General features: G+C 44.3%; 2 protein-coding genes across 2 annotated transcripts; both read right to left on the bottom strand.

Annotated features, from left to right (window-relative positions):
* Positions 1-542: 542 nt before the first annotated feature.
* On the bottom strand, positions 543-1,943 carry LOC125519360. The gene is made up of 3 exons (XM_048684197.1): positions 1,437-1,943; positions 971-1,256; positions 543-583 (listed from the first exon to the last, which is right to left on the bottom strand). Exons 1-3 carry the CDS (start codon positions 1,893-1,895, stop codon positions 543-545), a joined length of 786 nt encoding a protein of 261 aa, XP_048540154.1. The 5' UTR covers positions 1,896-1,943.
* Positions 1,944-3,785: 1,842 nt separating this feature from the next.
* Positions 3,786-11,276, bottom strand: LOC125524222 (ubiquitin carboxyl-terminal hydrolase 42-like). Its single transcript, XM_048689292.1, has 11 exons — positions 10,472-11,276; positions 8,805-8,982; positions 8,621-8,724; positions 8,444-8,529; positions 8,191-8,359; positions 7,980-8,103; positions 7,654-7,811; positions 6,973-7,057; positions 6,681-6,890; positions 6,535-6,596; positions 3,786-5,866 (listed from the first exon to the last, which is right to left on the bottom strand). Exons 1-11 carry the CDS (start codon positions 10,834-10,836, stop codon positions 4,174-4,176), a joined length of 3,234 nt encoding a protein of 1,077 aa, XP_048545249.1. The 5' UTR covers positions 10,837-11,276; the 3' UTR covers positions 3,786-4,173.
* Between the last annotated feature and the right edge of the window lie 8,507 nt (positions 11,277-19,783).

Genomic DNA, 19,783 nt, shown 5'->3' with positions numbered 1-19,783 from the left:
AATCCCATTACTGCTCACAGGAAGAACCCGGTACATTATTCAGTTATACACGAAATGCATATTCTAAAAGGGATGCAGGACCATCAACTCATTGCAAAAATCACAGCATTTTCAGTTACGCGAAATGCATGATCTAATTATTTTTTTTGCAGGATCATCAACTTATTACTCATTACAGGAACCCCCTACAGTGAAAAGAAACGGTGGCAATCACATCACAGAAATGAATATCAGAAGAGCGACAATGTAGCAACTACTACGACAAGCATCACAACAAACATTGTTCAGCCATGGGGACGCAACAATGCCTTCGTCGGCAGTTCTGAATCATAGAGCAGCGAGGCCAAAACAGACAGGGCTTCCCCCTCTCCCTGTCCTGTCAGGAACGGACCAAGTTCAGCTAAACACTAGAGCTGCTGAATTTTCTCAATCTATATCTATTCTATCTATCTATCTATAGGCACAATTTCTGCTGTCATCATATCGGAGGTGGCGAAACTTGTGAAGAAGTGAGCTCTCTATACTCCAGCTCTGATCTTTCTCTACTCTGCGTCGATGTCCGGGTGCCGCAGCGCATCACAGGCTGAATCAGCAGAAATAATGTGGAAGTTAAGTGGCAGACCAATGATCAATAACAGTATAATGACGGCGTCAAGAAGGCAGAACCCAAAACAATATAAATGTGCAAGGAACTATGCTTTTATGCACTGTCCATTGTAGTATACAGCCTGAATTTTGTAAAGATGAAATGAGATGAATGAACTTTGTTTTGGCTCTCTAGGCTCCATAATTTCTACTAGTGGCAAAATGTTCCTTTCTACTAGCTGAATTATCTGGATCAAGAAAAGAAATGTGGAAACAGTAGTTTCTTTCTACTAGCTTCAGAGTTCAGAGTTCAGACCATCTTTTACGATCAGATCTGCACATTGTGCATAACAAATTCAGTAAGACATGGGAGATAGCCTCTCACCAGGGGTCCCGGACAGCATGACGACGACCTCGAGGGTCTCGCCGGAGCCGCCGTGGGGCAGGTCGACGACGAGTGGGGTGAGCCTCCCGTGGCGGCCCGCTCGCACACACATGACGAAGGCGGGGCTCCGCGGCAGGTTGAGGTGCCTGGCCAGAGCGTTCCTCAGGTGGTTCACGCACCTCCCAAAGAACTGGAAATAGGACCAGCCTTCGTCGGCGTAGAGCCCCTCGGCGGTGGCTTGCACGACCCGGATCCGCCGCTCCGCCCTCGGCTCCTCCTGCCCGAACTGCCAAAGAACCATGGATTGTTATGTTGAGGAGGAGATCAAATCAGATCAAAGAAGCAATCTGAATTTCGACTCTGAATTTTCTTTCTGATCGAAAGCACGGATGCTATCAGGAACCTGAATCTCGAGAAACAGAGTTGGCAACAATGGCGGCAAGAAGCAATTCGAGACTTATCTCACCGAAAGCGGCGGTGGAAGGCGAGGCGCGGCCTCTCTGGCGGGGATGGGCTCCACGGCCCAGTAGAACATGGTGCGGCTGCCGCGGACGCGGACGCTGAGGTGGAGGCCACCGACGTTGCGGAGCATGACCCTGCCCCCGCCGCCGGCCCCGATGGCCTGCCACATGATGGGCCTCAGCTCCGGCTGGTCGTATCTGCGCTGCTCGACGCGGAAGCGGCCGTGCCCGCCCGGCAGCGGCATGTCCGTGGCGGCGAGGTAGCGGCCGTAGGCGGCGCTGTGGAGGAGCAGGTACGGGCCGTCGCCGTCGGCGCTGTGGTAGACGTGCACCGTCCACGCGACGTTCAGCGACGCGCGGCGCCGGCTGAGGGTGACTCTCACCCCGTCGGCGGCGGCGCGGACGTACCGGCCGCGCCGACGGTTCCGCAGCCGCACGTGCTGCCCGTCGTGGAACTGGTCCATCGGTCGCCGGCGCTGTGACGCTTGGAGGTGAGCGCTACGCGATGGAGGAGGGCGACGGACTCCTGCCGGCGAGGAGAGGCGAGAGAAAGCTGTTGGTTGAGGCGGTTACGTTGGGCGCCAAGCCGTGGTATTTCAAGGTGCCTCACGCCATGGCCGTCCCGGGCTTTGGGCACAATGTGGGCTTGCCGGCCTTTCGCTCGGCCCAGCCCATGTCATGTTTTTTTTTTGCAAATCCTTACTCTTGTTGTTCTTGTGCCTTATTTTTGCGGGATCTTGTTCTCGGCTCGCTGCATTGTGTTGTGATGTGCTTCTTGATATCCCCTTATCTCCCATGTCCTGCTTCGATGTGGATTTATGTTTGTAAGACTGTGTGATGTGGAGTTATCCCTTGTTGACACTAGGAAGCATGTGTGACGCCAAGGAGACATTCGTGTTTTGGTACGATTGGCTGTCAGGGGGACGGTTGACAACATCATTGGTGGTGTTGAGATTGCCGTCGTGTTTACTTCTCATGTTTCATTGGTTTTGTGTTTTTGGTCATCTTTGCGACTTCCTAGATGACCACAAGTGGTTTGAGCGCCAAGGCAGGGCATTTCTAGGTGCCTGACACCATGGTAGTCCCGTACTTTCGGCACAAGGTGGGATCATCGGCCCTATGCCACTTTGGAGTGGGCGTTGCGCCGTGGAGAGAGGGCAAGGGAGAGGTTCCTGGTTTTTTAGGCTCCGGCCGGCGAGGAGAGGAAAAACTTGTTGGTTGAGGCGGTCACATTGGGCGCCAACCGCCAAGGTGAGGTATTTCAAGGTACATCACACCACCACCATCCTGGGCTTAAGCCACGAAGCGGGGTTGTCTGCTATTTCCTCGGCCCAGCCCATACTCTCAAGTGTTGACCGGCTTGCTGTGTTGCCCTTCCTTTTCTTCTATTTGCGGCAACTGGTGTTGCGTGTCACCGTGTTGGCATGTGGGCGGCCACCACCAACGGGTGCTCCTGCTTGGGCGTGACGGCGACCGTCTCGATTGGCTCCATCGTGGCGGTGGACGTTGAAACGGGTGGGAACTAGGTGGCGGAGAGGGTGGGATAGGGCAGGCTTTCGCCCGGAAATGCCGTGGAAATGTCCAAATGTGCAGGCTCCTCCTCGGTTTTGGCTGGGTCCGGGACGTCAAATGCCTATGTGGCGGTTGTCCGGACGCCCGCAAACCTCCCCTAGCTTTGCTTCCGGATTGTGTGACTTAGGACGTCTGGTCCACGGACGCTCGATACACGGTGTTGGATGTGTTGTCCGAACGATTACAAACCGATGCACGGCGTCGGAGTTGCCCTAACCAAGCCAAGGCGAGGGAACTTGTTGATTTGGTGTGGGTGGCGTATCCATGGCTTTGCTCCGACCATCATGCGATTTTGTATATTTATGTGTGTGATTTCTGAGTTAGGCGGAACAAATTCATAAAAGTATACATATCTCGTTTAAATAAAGGAGTCAAGGAGTCAAAAGAGGCGGCGTCCTGACTCTGCTTTTGTATCTCCTATAAGAGAGAAGAACCTACATAAAACTTTCAACTTCTACACAAAACTAAATAAAGACACTTTCATGTTAAATAAGCCTACTGTTGCATATTCAACACAAAGAAATTTGCATTAAACAGTTGTTCCCCAAATTACTTCTAAATCAACACAACTGACCATGATAACTAATAAGAGTGAGGCAGAATCGTCGAAATCCTATTCCCCAACTAAGCATCTAATACACTTGCTACTTCTGTTACATGATGCAAGCAATTTTTTCAAAGATAAAACAGCAACAAACACTTCGTCAACCAGCAAAAGTTCACCGCAGTGCAAGAGAAATATAACATGCACCGGCAGTCGACAGAAAATGAAGAAACTAAAGTGAACAACACAATCAGATCATTTCCTCTACAATTGATTGATTAAGCTTCCATGACAAAGCAAGTCAGCACTTGTGTTTATTCAAGCTAACAAGGTAAACGAAAAGAAGGTAAGCCTAGACTCTGCTATGTACCTAGCAATAATGGCAACAAGGGAGAGAAACATGGCACCAGGGGAGCATCTGAGCCTCTGCAAATTGTGTGGAGGCCCAGAGACACCCCTCCACCCCTCTGACAAGTGGGAGCCACGAGGGACACCAAAAATGGTGGAGGGGAGGCAAAACTACTACTGTATCATCCAATTTTTGCAATGGCAGGTAACCTATCCAATCAGCCACTTCTACCACTTCCTTGCCCATGGCTCCTCTTCGGGTTATCTACCTTCAGCTTTCATTGCTCGTCCATGCTACTCTCATCAAAATATTTTGAGGTGGTTAATCTTCGTCGCAGACCGTCATGGGCAGGAGCAGCGGGTGACTTGACGACGTGGTCAGCATCTTCGGACCCCATGCCATGCGTATCGAGAGTTCCATTGCTGACATTTTGTTCTCTGAAGACGACATCTTTGATATCCAGAACTCCATGTCCGTTTTCATCCATTTGGCAACTGCTGTCATGCATATCAAGGGTTCCATTGCTACCATTTTTTTCACCATGGATGCCCTTCTTGGTGCCCACGAATGCGTGCCCGTTTTCATCACTGTGACCACTCACATCATGAACGGAAGCTGCTCCGTGTTGGGCATCAATGCCATTTGTGGTGCAATAGGAACTCCGCCTTTCTTGTATCTTGTCAGGTAGTAGTGCTGCAGCACCAACATGTTCTTGCTCCCTGGAAGTGTTACTGCTCTGCAGATCACCCATAAAGCTTGCAGCTGCAGACTCCCTGGAACGCTTCGCAAGGAATCCAGGAGACATGCCCATGCCACCTGTGGTGCTTCGAGGTGAAGAATTGGTATTTGATATGCCGTTGCCATTCACAGAGGATGATGATGATGGTTTGCCATTTCCATTACTAAATGGCAACCCATCATCAACTTTGACTGCTTTCTCTCCAGAACGAGGCTTTGCAAGGAAACCACGTGGGAAGAATGACATTTCCCCTTTGCTTGTATTATTCCGATTTGGGTTGCTGCTTGATGGTGATCTGTAAGGCCTTGGATTAAATCCCCTAACAGAAGGTACATCTCTCTTTGCTGCATCCAAGGAATAATTGTCGGATTGTGTATCACCATTGACAAGAACTCCGTTGCTAGGAGTCACAAACACGTCCCCATTGCAATGTACACTTCCATTTGCTGAGGATGGGCTGCCGCCAAGGGAGTTGGCAATAAGTCCTTGCTCTGGCCTGCTGAGATGTTCATTACAATGACCATCTATTTTTTGGGAGGAAACTGCCATGCTGCCACCATTTTGACACTCTTCCCTAGAGTCGGACTTCTTTCTTGAGGGTTTGTCAAGGAAACCAATAGAAAAGAGTGGTTTTGGTTTTCCTGCCATACAATTCTCAAAGGTTGGGACTGATGTTTTGTTGCCTATCACTCCAACTGAATCACCTAAGATAGGTTGTTGTTGCACATTCTGTGTTTCAACTTCTGTTCCAGCTTCCATATCAATATCCATGTAGTCAACTGAATCAATACCTGGGGCAGGTTCCTTGCATTCCTCTTCAGAGGAATTAACTGAAGAGGATTCACATGCAGAATTGCCAAATTGGTCAGCTCTCATGGTATTGTTGCCTTCTAACAGAGAACCTGAGTCTCTAGTATCTTCTTCAAGGACATGTAATGCCGATGAAATTGGCTGATGTATACTTTCATTGGTAACGAATTTGTCTCTCTCAATGTTCATATGCAAATCCAGGTCTGATACCTGGTCGACGGTATCCATTCTATGCAGAGAGTCATTGCTGGATTCAGAATCTTCTCGTAGATCCTCTGAAGGCTTTGACAATGATTCACATTTTAATGACACATCCTCAGGTATCAAATGATTTTGTCCATTTAAAGGAGGAACTTTGCACTGTTTCTCATGTTTTATTGGTTCTTTGACTGGAAGAAGTGGTACAGGACGAGCTGTTCTCCTGCAGAGTCGTAAAGGGAAAAGGCAAGTTTGTAAGCCCACATGTCCAGAGCATTTTAGCATAGTCTCAGACAGGTAATACTAGTTATATTCGTGACAAAAATGGATTAAATGGAGAAATACCACAAAAAAATGTGAACAAAACAAAATAAGGAAATAAGACAAATCCGGAACATTTTAATGTATTAAAAAAATTACGAAATTTTATGAAATAAAACTAGTTAGAACAGTCACAGACAAAATGATACTGTACTAGTTAAATTTATGAAAAATAAATTGTGGAATAAACAGAGAAATAATTTTTGCACGAGACAAAATAATGAAAGTATGATAAAGAAAGAAAATTCGGTGGTCAGGAAAGTTCCATCTGGCAGCTGTTATCCTAAAATGGTGAAGCCACATATTATACAACAACAGAACAATATGGAGGCACATATTATATGAAAGGTCTTTCTTTTGCATAATAGTGTATGTTGTTGGAAATGAAGATGACCACACAATTCTAGAGTATAAAATATGCAAAGATCAGCAAGGAAGTAGATATAATCAACTCAAGCTTACATCAAGTAGCAATAGAAAAGGACCTGGATTCAGGTAAGATGTATATATGTGACATTTCCCCTTTCAGTAGAAATTGATTCCCTAGACGAGGACATACATGATAATTACCTGCTATATAGAAGCATATAGGCACCTTGAGCATGTACTTCCTCCTCGTCAACAGCCATCCCCTACAAATCAAAGCAAGAAAATGGATCAACTGGAATTACGACTCACATATATCTGTATGGTTATAATATAGAGTGAACATGTACCTTGCAGTCATCCAATTTAAGCCAACGTCCTCGATAATGTTTTATGTAGCATATATAATGCCCAAAAAACGAAGCATTCAGCATATCCAGATGAACAACGACAGCATATAGATCATACTGGTCAGTTCCATCAGTGGTGCTCATGTATGGAGTTAAATCTAACTTCGTAGGGAATGTGACTTTCTTGTTCAGTTTTCCAAATCTACCACTCTGATAACCACAGAAAAGCATATTAGGTGCCACTTTCATAATACAACAGCATGATATAGTTCTAACAGGCTGATGTCCTAACCTGGAATCTTTTGAGAGTAATAGTGAGTATATTTGGAGCTTGATGAACTGTGAGATGTTTCCGTGCTTTAACATAGTCATTACATCTGCACAAAAGCAGACAATATTTTAGAAAAAGATGGCATTTGATTCAGATTGTGAATCTGAAGTCTACAATGTCTGTAAAGTATGTTTGGAGCTTGCTGAACTGTAAGATGTTCAATACTTAAATCTGAAGTCTACAATGTCTGAAAATAGATAAACGTCAGCAAAAGAGAGAAGGGTCTGAACAACAAATGCATCACTTGTGCTTGCCAAAAATATGTAGTAGACCAAGACTGAGGATGGATGGCTCCAGGTAATTAACATAATCAAATTACTCCAGCTTTAAATCAACTCTTATTTAAATTCAAAAAGTATATACTAAGAATATAATCACCAACTCACAGAATTTCACAAGACATAATCAGGCTAAATTCCTGGCTATTTATAGCATTATTGAAAGTAATGTCTCATCATGTATTTTCGGAAGACATCAACAGACCAAGTGAACATCATTATGTACAAATCCTTAATAGTTAACAAGAACAAGCCGGTCTCAGCATATATATGCCCAAACTAAATCATATATATAAAAAAATATGAACCTGTAACATTTGTTGCTACATAACATAAGTGTGCAGATGCTGTAAATAGGACTTACCCATCACATTTGTACTTATTGTCCCCATCAAGCCACTCTATAGCAGTGAACTGATCCAAGCATTTTTCCAAGGATTCAGCATCACCATGAATTTCAACTGTCAAGTCCATCATATTCTCATAGCGATTTGAGACCATACCACATGCAGTACACTGAACCTGCACATACATCCCATTTAAATGTTAGGCATTTGATGAATGCAACAGATGCATACTGAAAGACATATCCCTTCAGAATTTAAAGCTGATTAAAAACAGAGCAATCAGAAAGGCAGACTCATTGATTATAAATTAAAATATTAAACTAAATGTGGAAACAAATGGGACCTGAGATTGCAGACGACCGCCAAATATGTGCTGAATAACAGTTGTCTCCTGGGTGCTATGATCTACGACCTTCTCACCTCCAAATTCGTCAAGGCAAGCTGATTGCATCTTATCTATTGCAAACCTATAAATAGAACACGCAGCACATAGCATTCAAGACAATACAAGAGAGAGATAGCAAACCCACATACAAGCACATAAAGTAATTCACCTCATAAATTCATGAGCATCTTCCTGCCTACCAAAGCCAAGGTTGCCACCAATATTTGGTAAATGAGAAAGAATGTTCGTGGGAGCAAATGGGTGTACACTATCAAACGCTCTTTGAATATGAGATTGCAGCTCACATAAGAAACACCAATCTTCATGTCTTATAGCACCTGAAAATGTTGAGTTGCGTAGAACTGTTAAGATAAAGCTAGATGTTACTACATATTACATGACCATCGTAAACCATCACTTACATTGCCTATAATGGTCCTTTCCTAATAGATAGGCCACAAGTGGCCTTGTGTATGACAGACATTGTAAAACCACATTGGCAAAGCAACTGCACAAAAGGAACAAGAACTATTAGATATTCTAAGCAAGTGTTTGTCAAGCAAAAGGTGGGGCAAAGATAGTATATTATTCCAACATACCTGTTGCCACAGTTCACAAGCCCACAAGTTAAAAAATCGCTGTATTTCGAATCATTGCACTTCCAATTGTACAGCTTTAAAAAATCATCATAAGGATAGATGACCTGTGAATGGAACATGAGTTGAAAATCTGTTTCTTCATCCAAGTGCAAAGAATTTCTAGGTCAAGAGTATAATTGCACACCTTGTTTAATTTTCGATGGCCAGGCACTAATGAGATACCACGATGGCCAGAGACAGGTGACTTCTTACTGTTGGCCTCAACTCCACAGGGTAACTTGTCAATAGGATCCAATAATTTCATTTGTTTGCACTTGAATTTGTGATCAGATTGCCAATGCTTTGACTGACATTCTCCAGAACTAAATAAGAGCATAAATGTAAGACATATATGCTCAGGAGAAATATAGCAGCATGATACACTAGTGTAAAACTATGTGATATTGATGACTGGAGGCTAGTTAGACAACAAAACAGTGCATAGAAACTCCAAGGATGTGAGTTGGGACAACCTTCAGGCAAATGATCTGTTGTTCATGAGTCTATTCAATTGATGTATCATAACAAGCAACACCAAGGGTATAACAGCGCATTGAAAGATGAAAATGTATAACTTTGCTATGGGCCAAAATTACCAAACATTACAAAATAAACCAAAATACACAAGATGAACTCCATTTTTGTTACAACCAAACCAGGCAAAAACCTTTTATAAAAAAAAACTTCTCTGTTTGACGTGTGGAAACGATCACCATCTAGATAAGAGAAATTCATCAGTACGCCATATATTACATGATAATAGATAGGCAGTCACTTGAAACAATCCAAAACCGCACAAAGTATGAGAGCCTTAGTGACATTAAATACTTAAATTCCGATTGTCCTGTCCAAACACTAACCAAATCAACCGATTACTCATGATAAAACGCAGAATAGAGAATAACATCTTTGCTTTCTTTTAGAAGAAAAGGTATAGGATAAGAAAAATACAAAAGGGGGGATAGTTCTTGAAGATATACACTTCTGTTAAGCACTATTTTCAACTCTATATGTTGCCTGGTTGTTCCCCAAATACGCCTCGGAGCAAACTTCCGATGCTGTTTGGATTTGGACGCAATGAAATCAATATTGGGCAATGACCAAGTTCAAATACATAGCCTCCGACTATCAAAGACTGCACCGTTTTCACATGCATCTGAGGAAACAAACTAATATCTATAGCAGGCCCTAGCAGGCTAGGACGTACACAACCAAATCGCACAAGGAACAAGATTTCAATGTTGTACGTATGTCTTGGATCCTCAAGAACCACTAAAATCACTGATCCTGAAGACTAAATTACCCAAGCATCAAAGAAACAAGAGCAAAATCACAACTCAGTCATCATGGACAACTGGGGTAAAGCCAAGAATCGTGAAAGATCCCTGCATAATTGCATGCACCAACTGCAGGATCATCACTCAATAATCTCCCAAGAACAGATGTTTCCATCAACTATGTGTGTCTTGGATCCTCAAGAACCACTTAAATCACCGGTCCTAAACACCAAATTACCCAAGCCTCCAAGAAACGACAGCAAAATCACAATTTCACAATCATGGACAGCAGGGGTAGGACCAAATTGCCCAATGCATCCAAGAAACTACAGCAAAATCACAATTCACAGCCACGGACCACAGCAGGGGTACGGCCAAGAACCGTGAAGGATCCCCGCACAATTGCACGCATCGACCACCGAATCGCAGAAAGGGGGAGACGAGCTCGGGGAGAATGCATGAATCAAGATCACGCGCACAGCTAGGCCATACCAAGAAACAGGGAGGGGGAGGGACGGGGGGAGAGGGGGCGCACCAGTATCGCATGCGCTTGCAGCCGGAGCACTTCTTGGTGCCGGCGGCGCCGCACTGGGCGCAGGGCCCGAGCTCGGGCGCGGCGGCCTGCAGCTGCCCCCCCTGCCCCAGCGGCGAGGAGGGGGGCGGCTGCTGATCCCCCTGGGGCGGCATCGCGTAGGCGGGCGCGATGTGGTGGTGGTGGTCCTCGTAGGCGGCGGCGAAGCCCGCGGCGTCGACGAGGAAGTAGCGCGAGGCGGCGCGGCGGAGCGCGGCGGCCGCGGCGGCGAGGAGCACGAAGCCGACGAGCGCCGCCTGGATCACCGCCGGGAAGTCGAAGTCGAAGTCGAAGCCTGGGCCGCCCCCGCCGATCCCGCCCCCCGGCATCTAATATAGCGCCCGGCCGCCACCAGGAGCAGCGCTCGGTTAGGGTTGCGCGCCCAGCCAGCACCCCCGCCGCCACCGACCATCCGCGCGGGTCCGACCCGGACTCCAACTCGAGTCCGACCCGCCCGGGTCGCTCTCGCACCGGACCGGACCACTCCCCCGCCGGGGCCGGAAGGGGGCAGGCGGCCGGATGCTGCCGCGGCGACGGCGGCGGCGGCGGGTGGCCCCGGCCGCGGTGGCTGGCGGGTGGGGGCGGGAGGGGCGGGGCGGGGCCCGGGCGGCAGCGGCAGCGGGAGCGGGAGCGGGTCAGTCAACCGCGGACGGGCTCGAGGGAATGGCTTGGGGGGTTGCGGGGAAGTGAGGCGACTGGCGTGCTGTCGTCTCTGCTCTGCTCCTCGGCCCTATGCGTCCATTGTCTCCAACTTCTCTCTGGAACCAACGATGGGGATGGGAGATGCCAAGAGGCAAGAGAGTCTTCTAGGCACGGCCGGATGGGATCCATCATTCATGGGAATGGGGAATGTCTTTTCCTGATAATGATCCCAACAAATCGGGTACTACTAGATTTTTCCCTTTCTTTTCACATGTTATCTTTTGGGCAATTGCTTGTCTCCATAGTGTACTTTCCTTTCTTCAAAATAATTAGGAACAACAAAAAAAGGAGCCTCAACATTTCCTTTCTGCTATGCCTGTTATGCTGCTGCAGCAACAACGACAACTGCAATATGGTCCTTCTCCCGGTCAGTTCCAAGGTGGGTCTCATTTTCAAGGGTATGAGGAAGGGCAATCAAGCACCTGCCGCCGGAATTCCCAAAACCCTCAACAGAAAATGAAGAACAAGAGCTTCGATTCTCAGAAGGAGCAACAGGGGAAGTCAAGAAGTGTTGATGAAGCAGGCAGTGGTCAAAATAGGAAAGAGGGGGCTGTCATCAATTATGATAAGAAAAAGAGGAAGGATGTGATGTGTTACAACTGTGGAGAGCCAGCTCACTTTGTTGGGACTTGTCCATTGCCCAAAAATCGTTTCATTTGTCACAAGTCTGGGCATCACATGGACAATTGTGTGGAATGGTACAAACCTCAAGTTGTTGCCCAATACTATGGCAGTGCCAATGCTGGACTGGGCTTCTTCCACATTGAGTCTGGACACAAGGATGCTGTTAAGTGGCTTAACCTGTCTAATGTGTGTGTTGCTGTGATTGAGGAATGTTCTATCTCTACTCGAGAACTGAAGCGAAACTTCTCTGAAATCGGGAAGACTAACTGGCCATGGCAGGTGAGACAGCTGACTGAAAAAATGCTTCCTGGTCAGGTTTCCACCGGATAAAAAAGTAAAGGATTTAGTTGAGCTCCCCTCCATCAATCTTAGAAAAAGGGGTTATTGTGTCTTTTGACAAATGGGATGGTGAAGAGGTTGCTTATGTTGAGCTTCAAGAGGTGTGGGTGTCTATGGTGGGGATCCCTGTCAATAAACTCACATGGAAAGTAATCTCACAAATTGCATATATTTTGGGCATCCTGGTTAATGTTGACTGGCATGAGATCTTCAGATGTTTTTATGAAAAGGTCAAAGTTCAGGTTGTTGTGAGAGATGTGTCTAAAATTCCCTCCGAAAGGCTAGTTGAGATTGATACAGAACTATTTCTTATCTCTTTTCTGGTGGAAACAGAATCTGTCTTCGAGGTGGCTAACACCAGGACAGAAGAGAGAGAGAGAGAGAGAGAGAGAGAGGGAGAGGGAGAGGGAGAGAGAGAAAGAGATGGGGAGAGGGAGAGAGAGAGAGAAATCTGATGAGGACTTACTAGAGGGAGATCCTGAGAAAGATATGCAGATGCAGGGACCAAAACCTATGGAGACTGACAAGAACAAGAACCAAACTGCATGTGGTCAGCCTCAGAACTCCCACAAAGCTCCCTCTAGCTCCAAAACACCTATGGAGTTGATGAACTCTCTGGAACAAAAGGTGCAAAGTGTTATCTTAGGTCTGAGTGAAGCTAGCAATGCAAAGAAAGATGTGCAGCAAAAACAGCCTACTGAGAACATTGGTACTCAGTTACTTGAGCAGTTTGATGCGGAGTCTGATGGGGAGGCCACAATCTTAGAGGCTCCAACCCAGCAGCTTCCACATCCTTTAGACAAGGCCAAAAATTGGGCCCTGTGGTGGCGCCAGGGTGGGTGCTAGAATTAGAATAGATGGGAGAACTACCATACAAAAGGCTGAAGATCTCAGAAAGCTCAAAGACCTGGAGATACCTAAAGGTAATAGAAACTCTAATTCCTTTTCTACATTTAATGATGATGCATTAATGTTGAAAGCCAAAAAAGCTGGTCCGAATTTAGGCAATGATGAAGATATTGTATCTCATAATATCCATGCCATTAGGCTGGTAGAGGACAGTGGGTTATCTGCCTTTCAAGATTCGCATCCAGAGTGTTCTCTTCCTGATAACATAGATACCAGTGCTAATGAATTTAGTAACGCTCATTCAGGCAATGTAGAATAAGGGTGTGCCCACAGTTGTGGCTACCATGTTGATATACCTACATAGGTTGATGTAGTTTCAGGTAAAAAAGTAGTTGTAGAAAACTAGATCTTAATAATGGTAGTAGGCCTATTTTGGAATGTTAGGGGGCTTAATAAGCCTGAAAACTTGAGGCAGTGGGTCAACTAATTAGAGACACCCAAGCTGATTTGGTAGGTTTTTCTGAGTCTAAGAGATATTCATTTTGTAGTATACAACTTGCTAACATTGACCCACAAGATATTTTCTCCTGGCACTGGCTACCAGCTAACAGTACAGCAGGGGTATCTTGGTTGGTATTAAACATGAGGAATTTCAAATTATCTCTGTTGATACCTTAGAATTTTTGTCACTTGTCTGCTTAAGGATAAGAAGAATAAGAAAACTTGGAGATTTGTAGTTGTATATGGTTCAGCATATGATAACTCCAACCTTGAATTTATCAATGAGCTCCATAATAGTATGGATGCTTGGTTGGGTCCCACTATTATTGGAGGTGACCTCAACCTACTTAGGAGTAGTGAGGAGAAAAATACTGGGGTGGTTAACTTTCATTGGGTAAGCCTATTCAATGATTGGGTTAACAAATATGGTCTAATTGAATCAAAAATTCTGGTAGGAAGTTTACTTGGGCCAATAACCAGGATAATCTAGTGATGGCTAACATTGATAAAGTTTTTTATTTCTACCTGCTAGGAAATTATATTCCCTTCTATCAAACTTAAATCCCTCCCTAGGATGGGTAGTGATCATGCCCCTCTAGTTTTTGATATGGATCTATCCAACTACCAAAAAACAAGCAATTCGGGTTTGAAAAATGGTGGTTGGAGGTAAAGGGTTTTGAGGATATGGTTAAGAAATGTTGGAATACTCCTTGCTCTATTAAAGACCCTTTAGATAGGTGGCAATTCAAGATTAGAATACTGAGGAAAGTGTGTAGGGGTTGGAATGCCAATTATGAGGCTGCCCAAAACAGAACCAAACAACAGTTGGTTGCTGAGTATGATCTATTAGACATTGAATCTGAAACAAAGGTGTTATCCCCACCTTCCAAGGCTCATATGGATAAAATAGCTCTAGACCTCCAAAATATCCGAAGATTGGAGGGGATTAAGTCTAGACAAAGATCCAGAGAGAGAAATATCTTAGAAGGATGGAGAAATAATGCTTACTTCCATGCTTTGGCTAATCAAAGAAGGAGGAAGAAGCTGATTTCCATGCTAAATGGACCAAATGGTCCCGTTGAAGATGTTGAAAAAATTGTTATTGTATATAATACTGCAAGCACTTATTTGGTAGAGAAGATACTCTAGATATATCCTTAGATGATAATTTTTGTGACCCTTCTAAAAGGGTATCCAATGAAAATAATATAAAGTTGGAAATCAATATAATAGAAGAAGATGTTAAAAAAGCAGTGTTTGGATCTTATGCTGAGGGTCTCCTGGCCCTAATGGCTTCCCCTTCCTCTTTTATCAACATTTTTTGTCCACTGTTAAGAGTGATCTTATGTTTATGGTAGATGTCTGGAACAATGACTCCTTAGATCTATATAGGCTGAATTTTTATTTATTAACCTTGATCCCAAAAAGAACCTGATGCTAGTACCATTCAAAAATTTAGGCCAATTGCTTTGACCAATTGTAGCTTCAATTTTTTTATTAAGTGTGTTGCTAATCAGTTAGGGGAGATTGGTGATGAGATCATTTCTCAAAACAAAATTGCCTTCATTAAAGGCAGGTTCATAGTGGAAAGTGTGGTGATAGCTCATGAAATTATTCATGATGTTGTTATTAATGACAAAGAAGGTTTTGTCTTTAAGCTTGATTATGAGAAGGCATGTGATAGAATTAGTAAAGAATTCCTTATGGATGTGATGTACCAGAGGGGATTTAGCCTTAAATGGATGAAGAAGATTGAATCTCTTCTATATAAAGTGTCTGTAGGTGTTAGAATTAATGACTATAGTAGTGATTTTTTTGAGACCTCTAAGGGTGTGAGACCAGGTGATCCTTACTCGCCTCTGCTTTTCAACATGGTAGTTGATGTATTTAGCAGAATGCTAAATAAAGCTGCTAAAAACAAAATGTTAACTGGGTTGATGCCTAATATTTTTCCTCAGGGGATAACTACTTTGCAGTATGCAGATGATACTCTCCTGTTTTTGGAAAATAACCTTGAATCTGCTAAGAATTTAAAATGGTTGCTTTCTTGTTTTGAACAAATGTCTGGCTTAAGGATTAACTTTCATAAAGTGATATAATACCTATCAATGTTAAGGAGGAAGAGACCTAGAATGTGGAGCTTATCTTGTGGTCTGGGATCCTTTCCCCTTAAATATATTAGATTTACTCTTCACCACTCAAAACTCAGAAGAGAAGACTTGCAACCTGTGGTTGAAAAAGTCTTAAAAAGAGTTGCTGGATGGAGAGGAAGGCTATTAGGATATGATAAGAAACTAGTGTTGGTCCAGGCTTGTTTAACTAGTATTCCTACTTATCTTATGAGTATGATCAAATTCCCCAAGTGGGCTATTAATCTGATCAATTCGCAGATAGCTCACCGCTTCTGGGATATTTGAGGGACATCACAAGTACCACCTAGCTAATTGGGGGCTTCTTACCTAGAAGAAGCAATAGGGTGGCTTACGTGTACCTAACATTGCTGAAATGAACCTAAGCCTGCTAGCCTCATGGGTTTATAAATACCAGTTGGGAGACCAAGAGATGTGGAAGCAGATTGTTGATTCCAAATATAGAACTAGAAATCCCAATATTTTTTCTCTTGTCCTGATAACAACTCCTCTCCTTTTTGGAAAGGTGTACTCTAGGCAGCTAAAGCTGCCAAAGTAGGTTTCCAATGCAAAATTGGAAATGGGAGAAAAGTAAACTTTTGGGAGGATCATTGGTTTGGATCCTGTAGCTTGGCCACCCAATTTTTGGAGTTATATAGTATTTATAATGAGCATAATATCCCCATTGCTGACCTTTGGGATGAGGTAAATCTTAAGATCACATTAAGGAGGTGTGTGGACAATAGACTGTTGCATCTCTGTTTTGATCTAGTTAGTATTGCTCAATCTATCAGCTTATCTGATGAGGATGATGCATTAATTTGGAAATTAGAATCTAATGGTAAATATATTGTTAGATCTATGTATGTCATGATTAACTTTAGGGGCATTAGCCTTGTTAATATCCCTGATATTTGGCAGATACATGTGCCCCCTAACATTCATATTTTCTTGTGGCTATTGGCTCATGACAAGTTGTTAGTTAGAGGGAATTTAAGTAAGAAACAACAATTAAATGATATTAGTTGCCTATTCTGATGTGAATATGAAACAACTAATCACCTCTTCTTTGAGTGTGATGTTGCTGCTGAAATCTAGAGAATTATTCATTCCATTACTGGGTGTGTACCCCTCGCCACTTTGGAAAATGTGGCAAAAATGTGGGGAAAAATAAATCATTGCATCCTGACAATTTGATTACCTCATCTACTCTCTTGGCTATCTGGAGAATATAGAAATGATTTATGTTTTAACAATGCCACCTGGATGGGAGTGTAGGTGATTTTGAAGAAGATAGCATGTTTCTGCAATCTATGGAAGATCTTGTGCAAGGGCGGCGCAAAAGAGCTCGTGGAGAGGTTCATAACATCTCTATGGGAGGTTGCCAGAAGACCACCACTGCTGCTCTGGCCAGAGCCAGGCTGAGGAAGAGGGAGTTGTGGCTGCAATACTCTATGAGGAAAGCGGGAGGGTGGATAGGTGTAGACAACATGGTAGCCCTGGAGGGATGACAAAAAAGTGCTCCAAAGATCCATTTGTTCTCTCTTGTATGCTTGGCTCCCCCTCGGGTGGTTTAGAGCCTGTTTTATTCTATTTCCTGCTAGCCTGAATGTTGCCGGGGTTCATGATGCAATCTTCCCCCACGTGCTGTAATAAATTGTACTCTGTTTGGTTTCGTTTCTGAGGAAATGAACCGGGGCAGATGCCATTTCCTTCTAAAACAATAATAATAAGGAACATAATAAGAGATTGTATTTTTTATAGATCTACTAACCAAACTAGCAGTACAAACAGCTTCAGAAAAAAACCTGTATCCATGTTCATGTGGGCCGACCTTCTTCTTCCTCCTGGATGGGCTGATGGCGTGCCGCCGAAGCCAACATGCCGTGGTCGATCGCGGACAGGAAGTCATCTAGGCCACGACCCCACTGGACCAGCGGCATGGAGAAGAAGTAGTCATGTTCGAAAGAGTTGCGGATCCCAGGGCCCGGCCTCCATTATTTCTCTCGTGTCTCGCACTGGCACTGGAGGACACAATCGGGATATCCTTGGCTATTCAGTCGTGTTTGGGTGTGTATACCAGTAAGTTACATGTGCCTTTCACATGAGAGTTCGGATAACCAATATATGACTGGTTATCGACATATGGCATTAGGATTAGTAGGCATGCAAATTTGGATTGAACTATGCACCAAGTACACGGTGTAGATTTAATTTCTTCTATTCATCCATTGAAAATCCAATCGTATCTAGGGAATGTTAGAAGCAAAGCGGGAGAGCGACGAGTCAACATCACCACGGTGATCAGCCGGAAGACGTTGGTGCCATAGGATTGCGTCATCACGGTATAGGCGCCGCACATGCTGGAGAAATGGGGTATCGCCATTAGTTTTGGTGCTTCCAAAGCCACGAGTAGCACAACAATAGGAAAGTTGGTGGGGTCCGCACAAGAACAATCGCGATGGCAGGCACCTCATGGGGGTAATGCAGCGTCGATGATACTTCTCCAACGTATCTATAATTTTTGATTGCTCCATGCTATATTATCTACTGTTTTGGACATTATTGGGCTTTATTATCCACTTTTATATTATTTTTCGGACTAACCTATTAACCGGAGGCCCAGCCCAGAATTGCTGTTTTTTTGCCTATTCAGGGTTTCGAAGAAAAGGAATATCAAACGGAGTCCAAACGGAATGAAACCTTCGGGAACGTGATTTTCTCACCGAACATGATCCAGAGGACTTGGACCCTACGTCAAGAAACAAAGGAGGAGGCCACGAGGTAGGGGGCGCACCTACCCCCCCTCCCCCAGGAGCGCCCTCCATCCTCGTGGGCCCCCTGTTGCTCCACCGACGTACTCCTTCCTCCTATATATACCTACATACCCCCAAACGATCAGATATGGAGCCAAAACCCTAATTCCACCGCCGCAACTTTCTGTATCCACGAGATCCCATCTTGGGGCCTGTTCCGGAGCTCCGCCGGAGAGGGTATCCACCACGGAGGGCTTCTACATCAACACCATAGCCCCTCCGATGAAGTGTGAGTAGTTCACCTCAGACCTACGGGTCCATAGTTATTAGCTAGATGGCTTCTTCTCTCTTTTTTGGATCTCAATACAATGTTCTCCCCCTCTCTTGTGGAGATCTATTCGATGTAATCTTCTTTTTGCGGTGTGTTTGTTGAGACCGATGAATTGTCGGTTTATGATCAAGTCTATCTATGAACAATACTTGAATCTTCTCTGAATTCTTTTATGTATGATTGTTTATCTTTGCAAGTCTCTTCGAATTATCAGTTTGGTTTGGCCTACTAGATTGATCTTTCTTGCAATGGGAGAAATGCTTAGCTTTGGGTTCAATCTTGCGGTGTCCTTTCCCAGTGACAGTAGGGCAGCACAGCACATATTGTATTGTTGCCATCAAGGATAACAAGATGGGGTTTTCATCATATTGCATGAGTTTATCCCTCTACATCATGTCATCTTGCTTAAGGCGTTACTCTGTTTTCATGAAATTAATACGCTAGATGCATGTTGGATAGCGGTCGATGAGTGGAGTAATAGTAGTAGATGCAGGCAGGAGTCAGTCTACTTGTATCGGACGTGATGCCTATATACATGATCATACCTAGATATTCTCATAACTATGCATAATTCTGTCAATTGCTCAACAGTAATTCGTTCACCCACCGTAGAATACTTATGCTCTTGAGAGAAGCCACTAGTGAAACCTATGGCCCCGGGGTCTATCTTCATCATATTAATCTTCCAATACTTAGTTATTTCCTTTGCTTTTTTACTTTGCTTTTATTTTACTTTGCATCTTTATCACAAAAATACCAAAAATATTATCTTATCATATCTATCAGATCTCACTCTCATAAGTGGCCGTGTAGGGATTGACAACCCCTTATCGTGTTGGTTGCGAGGATTTATTTGTTTTGTGTAGGTATGAGGGACTCACGCATAGCCTCCTACTGGATTGATACCTTGGTTCTCAAAAACTGAGGGAAATACTTACGCTACTTTGCTGCATCATCCCTTCCTCTTCGGGGAAAAACCAATGCAGTGCTCAAGAGGTAGCAAGAAGGATTTCTGGCGCTGTTGCCGGGGAGTCTACGCAAAAGT

The sequence above is a fragment of the Triticum urartu genome, chromosome 7 (assembly GCF_003073215.2).
Source record: "Triticum urartu cultivar G1812 chromosome 7, Tu2.1, whole genome shotgun sequence".
Classification (NCBI taxonomy): domain Eukaryota; kingdom Viridiplantae; phylum Streptophyta; class Magnoliopsida; order Poales; family Poaceae; genus Triticum; species Triticum urartu.
This window is presented reverse-complemented; position numbering and strand designations above follow the sequence as displayed.

Bases quoted from the DNA above. Each gene is read 5' to 3' on its own strand.
- LOC125524222 (XM_048689292.1), bottom strand. From the start codon at position 10,836: ATGCCGGGGGGCGGGATCGGCGGGGGCGGCCCAGGCTTCGACTTCGAC. The intron at 8,360-8,443 runs GTAAGTGATGGT...CAACATTTTCAG, and splicing joins AAAGGACCATTATAGGCAAT to GTGCTATAAGACATGAAGAT. The intron at 7,812-7,979 runs GTCCCATTTGTT...ATGTATGTGCAG, and splicing joins GCGGTCGTCTGCAATCTCAG to GTTCAGTGTACTGCATGTGG.
- LOC125519360 (XM_048684197.1), bottom strand. From the start codon at position 1,895: ATGGACCAGTTCCACGACGGGCAGCACGTGCGGCTGCGGAACCGTCGG. The intron at 1,257-1,436 runs GTGAGATAAGTC...GTTCTTTGGCAG, and splicing joins GCCTTCCACCGCCGCTTTCG to TTCGGGCAGGAGGAGCCGAG. The intron at 584-970 runs GTGAGAGGCTAT...CTGCTGATTCAG, and splicing joins CATGCTGTCCGGGACCCCTG to CCTGTGATGCGCTGCGGCAC.